This window comes from Oncorhynchus masou, chromosome 22 (assembly GCF_036934945.1).
Source record: "Oncorhynchus masou masou isolate Uvic2021 chromosome 22, UVic_Omas_1.1, whole genome shotgun sequence".
NCBI lineage: Eukaryota > Metazoa > Chordata > Actinopteri > Salmoniformes > Salmonidae > Oncorhynchus > Oncorhynchus masou.
Genome location: NC_088233.1, coordinates 45,151,793 through 45,159,293, shown reverse-complemented (window position 1 = coordinate 45,159,293; position 7,501 = coordinate 45,151,793). Strand labels below are relative to the sequence as shown.

The following is a 7,501-nucleotide window of genomic DNA, read 5'->3' as shown; positions in this document are numbered from 1 at the left end:
TTTGGAATACAAGTCCCTATTGTCGCGTGTTTTAGGATACACAATGCTAGTACTACTATTGAGATTACTGTGCTTTTCACTTTGTATAGAGGTTGTTTTCACTCACATACACCGGGAGAAGACAAAGACAAATGTTACTCCTAGACATGAGTATGCCGTCACTAACGGGAACGTAAACAAAAGCAATAGGCAGAGTTGGCACTCTGTGTATGGAAGAGTTGTCAACGAAATGGACAGTAAAAGGGTGCATACCTCAAGTGCATCGTCTTGGGATGTGGTTAGGACATGGGTGGATAACATGAATGGGACTGTTAATATTAAAAGAGTTACGAATGAAAGAACAATAGTGCGCAAAGGCCATTCTTCAAATAGAACCGATTATGTTGCGTTACTCGAGGATGGAAAGTCAGAGAGCCTCGAGGTGGAAAAGTTGGACACCGAGCAGCATGCAACCATGGAAACGCGGGATTTTGTATATGGTCTTTTAAACCCCTCCATGAGACGCACGCGAGAAGGGCACCACCGTAACGAGCACAAACGGATCTGCAGACACAAAAGAGGGACTGTAAGCCGTCGGAGAAGAAATGTGAAGGATGGCAGTAAGAAAGATAACAAAATAAGTGACCCAACCATGCTGTCAGATGCGTCTTTGGATGCACTGTTGGCCATGTGGAAACCGCTGCCTGAACCTATGGCCCAGAACCAGTCAACAGACTTGCCATTTGATGCCAGTGATTATGAACAGTTCACTTTACCAGACCTCCAGGATGATACCACACGGATTCCTCTCAATCCTCAAACAAAGAGAAAATATGTAAAAACTAACTTTTACCCCATAACAGCAGAATCATATGCCATCATGATCATTTCAGTCATCATTTTTACTGTTGGAATAATTGGGAATATGGCAATCATGTGCATTGTGTGCCACAACTACTACATGAGAAGTATTTCAAATTCTCTTCTTGCCAATCTCGCCCTTTGGGATTTTGTTGTCATCTTTTTCTGCCTGCCGCTGGTGATATTCCATGAACTAACCAAGAACTGGTTGTTGGGGGAGTTCTCCTGTAAAATCATCCCCTATATTGAGGTAATTCCCACTAGCTATTGTGTTACTCGAGTGAGTGTTATGATTGGGTGTTGAAGTGGGGTCCCTGTTCAAAGTCTGCTGTCAATAACTCTCTTTCTTGTCACTTGTCATATCTACATTCTATTCTGCATGGTAGGTACTTCATATGACATGCAATGATCTGTGCTCAATTATGTGCACAGCCTGGTCTCATAAACTAGACATAGCATAGTAAATCTGGGCCACTGAATTTAGTTTGGTATGGTTACATGAAACTGAAGACAAAAAATAAAGGAGGGTGGTAGATCAGGCATATATATATATTTTACCTTTATTTAACTAGGCAAGTCAATTAAGAAAGACAGATTTGTATCTTGTCAGCTCGGGATTTGAACTTACAACCTTATGGTTTCTTGTCCAACACACTAACCACTAGGCTACCCTGCTGCCCCACAAAACTTTAGCATTTTAGCTAATAAGAAACTTTTAACCACTTACAAATGTTTAGCTACTTTGCAACTAGAATCTAAGCTAACCCTTCCCCTAACCTTAACATTTAACACTTAACACAGGTAGCCTAGCGGATAAGAGCGTTAGGGCAGTAACCGAAAGGATGCTGGTTTGAAACCCTGGGACGACGAGGTGAATCACCTGCCAGAGTGCCCTTGAGCAAGGCACCCTAATTGCTCATGTAAGTCGCTCTGCATTAGAGCGTCTGCTAAATGACAATTTTATTTTTTAGCTAAACCTAACTCTTAACCCTTACCCCTAGCCTAGCTAACGTTAGCCAGCTTGCTAACATTAGCCACAACAAATTAGAATTCTTTGCATATCATATGTTTTATAAATTCTTAACATAGTGTTCATTTTGCAAATTCGTAACATATCATATCAATTGTAATTCGTAACATATCATGAAAATGGATGATGGACAGCCACAAACTAATACATACAATACCAAACGTAATATATCATACCAAATGGAGTGTCACAATACAAAATGCTCTGAGACCAGGTTGGTGTGAAGTGTATCAGGTTTAGATTAGTTGTTCTGCAATGCCACCTCAACCTGTTGTTTCAAACTCTTAGGTGACCTGTCACTGGCTAGATACAGAAGTAAATGCCCCTCGGCAATCTATGGTCAGAGATAGGGTTACAGTCCTACTTTCTCTCTAGTCTAAACAATGAGACAGTGGGCGTCAGTAATTACTGCACAGACCCACACCTCATATTGCATCAGTTTACCATGTCTATTTCAGCAGTAAGGCAGCTCTTGTGTCAGCCATCTATTGTAAAATATACAATAGTCAAATTAGGTGTTGAGGGATCACATAGACATTGTGCATAGCCTCTAAAATAACATGTTTTACAGAGTTACACAAATCTAAACACACATTAAAGTATATATATTGTGGCCATAGCATAGGTAACTAAAGGGTCTGTATTAGTATTAGTACACTTGTTACTACCCCCCCCCCCAAGCTTTCTGAGCAAAACATTTTTTAAGTAAACAAAAATTGGGACATTAAAGACAGTAAAAACACCAGGAAATCAGTTCCAAGTGATTTTAACTTAATAAATATGTTCCCAAGTATTCTCACACATATAGAGATGGTACACAAATGTGGTATACATATGTAAGCAAGGTTTAAAATTATTAAGTTTTATTCAAACAAATATGTTTGTGCTTCTTGCGTTCAATTTGCAGTCTATAAATTATTTATAATTATGTTCCGGCCCTTCGACCAACCGCTCAAGAAAAAAATCAGCCCGTGACTGAATCTAGATGACGATCCCTACCCTAGATCTTATGCATTCCAAGAACTTGGAACACCTTATACAGTTTGCAAAATAAACTGTGATTAAGGTCACACCGTTAAAACGATGCACCTCAACAGCTATGCACTTTGTTGATGAAAGTGGCTTTGATTGGAATAAACACAGATCTGAAGAGATTGAATGAGTATAATCAACACATTGACGGACCCACATTGTCCTTGATGGGCTAGGTGCAATTTTCCCTACTGTTTACACCTATCCAATCCTTTCAGATCTCCACAAGTGCAAAACCCTAGGACTTGGTGTACCTGTCTCTGTTTTATACAGTCCAATCCTCTCCTCTTCCACAGACCTCTTTGACTTAATCTCCTGCCTTTTACCAGTCTGTCTGTTCTCACAGTCACAGAAATGTACTTTGTGTAAGATGGATGAATCTTGCAGGGGTTCACTATCATACTGCGGATCCTGAGTGCCTTTCATGGGAAATGTGTTCATTATTTACCCGGAGAAGGAAGCACACTCCTTTTGGAAGAGGAAATCATCTAGATTTAAAAGATTCTACGGGTGGCTAAATACATCTGCCCGGGCGTACATATTGTACATGATGACAACAAAACAGATAAACCACGACACAAAGACCCAAACAATCCAAATATGTCTGTAAGCTGCTTAGTGACAGAGTTTGTAAGTCCAACACTTACATTTGACATACACTCTAATGCAGAGCAATTGAGAGCCTTACCAAAGAGCACATCGACAGATTTTTCACCTTGTCGGCTCAGGGATTCAAACCAGCAACCTTTCGGTTACTGGCCCAATGGTCTTAAACACTAGGCTACCTGCCGCCCTGTAGGCCATTTTAAAACCACAGTCCCAGACCGAGCACTTTAAGTCTCTTTGAGTCGCCTACCTCCATGGTAAGAACATTAAATGCATAGCGGCAGCGACATCCTCATTATGTTAAGTGACTCGGTAATCAAGCATTTAATGGTGTGTAATTACAGAAACAGTGGGGACATTAATTCTAATGGTTCCTGTGGCAACTGAAGTACTCTCAGTCACATGAAAATGTGTCATTATGGACACAAAGGTGACAGAGGTTAGTTACACAAGGCCTGCCCGGCATTAACAGCTGGTGCTTGCCTGAGGTAGAGTACGTTATGATAAACTGTAGACCACATTATCTACCAAGAGAGTTCTCATCTATATTATTTGTAACTGTCTATTTACCACCACAGAGCGATGCTGGCATGAAGACCGCACTCAACCAACTCTATAAGGCCATAAGCAAATAAGAAAATGCTCACCCAAAAGTGGCGCTCCTAGTGGCCGGGGACTTTAATGCGGGCAAACTTAAATCAGTTTCCACATTTTTACCAACATGTCACATGTGCAACCAGAGAAAAAAAACAAAGGCTAATTTTGTTCAGGACAATCCAGGGTATGACGCTCGGCATTAACAGCTGGTGCATTTAACATAGTGATCATAAACAGTCACATGACATGATATGACATGAGTTTTATAACATGGAAATATGAAGTGCACATTTGAATTCAGAGTGTCTGGCTTGCTTGTATGACATCAAAGCGGTGTTTATTATAATCCTCAACGTCTCAGATTTCAAAATACATATATTCCTCTTCATTTAAAGCATTCCCTCACCCAGACTATTAGAGGGAGGGATGGGGTCAACTTCTTGTCGCGTAGGGGTGCTCAAGTTAAGAACAGCTGTCAGTCAAAACCCAGACAGCGCTGTGAATTGCAGAGCCTGAGCCCTGACATCATTTATAGCATGTTGCTGTACAGCCGCTGCGTTCCAATTTAAATGCTTATCAATGCCCAAATTTTCCATTTTCAACCCGTATACGGATAGGAGTGTAAAGGGCTCCATACAAATGGTGCTGTTTGTGAAGTGCAACAGATCTCTCACTCACTCTCTCTCTCTCTCTCTCTGAGGCCATAAGGACCAGACAGATGAAAGCCTGCCCCTGTACGTCTGACAGTACTCATGGCTTCTCTGGCTCAGGCACTGGCTCCTCTGTTTACACCTCCCTCTGCCAAGGCCCATAAGGAGGCAGTCACAATGATCAAGCCTAGCAACAAAATAACATATCACTACTACACAGTCGAGAAGACAACACTCAATGTAAACTGCACATCTGCTGTCTCTGAGTTCTATGTGTATTAGCCTGTAAGATTTGGGTGAAAAAGCAACCACATTTGCAACACCTTTGTGGCTGTATTGTGATAGCAAAAAATTGGAGCATAGTGAAGATCTGACTGTAGGGATAGAGATATTGCATTGAGATATTAATCTCCATGCCTCATGGTCTGCAGTTTGTGTTCATGTTATTTAATCATGAATATGAGCTGGCTCTCTTGCCAAGTCCATAACTCGATTAGGCTATGAAACGAGAACTGCATACTGTAACCATCGAGGACTGCAACTGGTCTCCCTCGCACACAGCACGATACACTGTGCTCCTTCTTTATCACGTTACAAAGTCACCAATATTATAAGCTGGTGCTCTAAAAATAAATGTAAGTCTAAAGTTCACCCTTTGGCATACAAATGGAGTCTCTCGACTCGTTAAAACAGTATCACTCATAACACATTACTCATGGCTACTTTCAAACATCTCAGTATGGGAAATGAGGATCTAGTGTGCGATGAAGGACGGAAAAATCTGTTTGTCATTTATTAAAACAAGTGTGGACATTCGAGTTCTCCAGTAAGAGAGCTGTCAAAACAGAACCTCTTTATGGAAGATGTCTCTCCCTCTCCCTAAACCTGTTGACGTCTATTATTCTGTGCTGTACCATTGTCATTTGAAAATTGTTCCAACCGGTCTTTAAAACATGGATGGTTTACAGTGGACACATTCTTTTGGTCTTTTCAGAGAGCAACGTGGCTCTGGGGCCTTGGTATATTATCCAGATTCCCAAGGTGCTATACAATAAGGAGAAGTATCTGGAGACTGGATACATTTTCTATACTTGTTTCTCAATCAAAAACAAAATAACTCTCACTGTATTGTTAATGTGCAGTAATAACACATTAACTGGATAGTATCTTACCTTCTCCTCCCTTCTCTTTGTCCTTCCAGGTCGCCTCCCTAGGGGTTACCACCTTTACCCTGTGCGCTTTGTGCATCGACCGCTTCCGCGCTGCGAACAACGTCCAGATGTACTATGAGATGATTGAGAACTGTGCCTCCACGGCCGCCAAGCTGGCCGTTATCTGGATCGGGGCTCTCCTATTGGCCCTGCCAGAGCTCCTGATCCGCCAGCTGGTCACTGAAGATGGCGAGCCTCCGGATGTGACGCCCTGCCAGCGCTGCGTGGTTCGTATCTCCACCGAGCTCCCTGACACGCTCTACATGCTGGGCCTGACCTATGATGGTGCTCGCCTCTGGTGGTACTTTGGCTGCTACTTCTGCCTACCCACGCTGTTCACCATTGGCAGCTCCCTGGTGACCGCCTGTAAGATCCGGCAGGCTGAGCGGGCCTGTGTGCGCGGCAACAAGAAACAGATCCATCAGGAGAGCCAGATGAACTGCACAGTTGTGGCTTTGGCCATCCTCTATGGCTTCTGCATCATCCCAGAGAACATCTGCAACATCGTCACTGTCTACATGGCGGCGGGTATTCCCAGACGGACCCTGGACATTCTCCATCTGGTCAGCCAGCTGCTGTTGTTCTGTAAATCGGCAGTGACACCTGTCCTGCTGTTCTGCCTGTGCCAGCCCTTCAGCCGGGCCTTCCTGGACTGCTGCTGCTGCTGCTGTGACGAGTGTGGCCCGCCCAGATCTTCCACCTCCGCCACTACCAGTGAGGAGAACGAGCACGAGTGCACCACCACCGACCTGGAGCTGTCGCCCTTCAGCACCGTCCACAGGGAGGCATCCTCCTCCTACACCACTGCGGCGACCCACTGCTAAAAAGGGTCAAAAGGTCATGACCTCCATCAGATGTTACAACTGCCCTGGGAAGAGGTCAAGAGATCGGACTGTAAACCTATTGGGCTGGTTTCCCGGCACCCGGATTAAATTTACTCCATGATGCTAGCTAGTCTGGGGATATGCTTAATCTGAGTCTGGGAGACCCTTACAGTTAGGATTAGTAAATGTTTTAATCCCAACAATTTAGGAGTTTAGAGGGCACGCCCTATTCTAAATGTTCACTTAATTTCCTGAATTGACTTTGAATTTAATTGACGTAAACTCTGGTGAACATATGTCTCGGTTTACTCAAGTTGTGTGTATATACAGTTGAAGTCGGAAGTTTACACACACTTAAGTTGGCGTCATTAAATCTTGTTTTTAAACCACTCCACAAATGTCTTGTTAACAAACTATAGTTTTGGCAAGTCGGTGAGGACATCTACTTTGTACATCACACAAGTAACTTTTCCAAAAATTGTTTACATAGAAATTATTTCACTTATAATTCACTGTATCTCAATTCCAGTGGGTCAGAAGTTTACATACACTCAGTTGACTGTGCTTTTTTTAACAGCTTGGAATATTCCAGAAAATGATGTCATGGCTTTAGAAGCTTCTGATAAGCTAAATTACATCATTTGAGGCAATTGGAGGTGTACCTGTGGATGTATTTCAAGGCCTACCTTCAAAATAAGTGCCTCTTTGCTT

General features: G+C 42.7%; 1 protein-coding gene across 1 annotated transcript; it reads left to right on the top strand.

Annotated features, from left to right (window-relative positions):
• The first annotated feature begins 212 nt into the window (after window positions 1-212).
• On the top strand, window positions 213-6,790 carry gpr37a (G protein-coupled receptor 37a). The gene is made up of 2 exons (XM_064928975.1): window positions 213-1,090; window positions 5,957-6,790. Exons 1-2 carry the CDS (start codon window positions 230-232, stop codon window positions 6,788-6,790), a joined length of 1,695 nt encoding a protein of 564 aa, XP_064785047.1. The 5' UTR covers window positions 213-229.
• The last annotated feature ends 711 nt before the right edge of the window (window positions 6,791-7,501 follow it).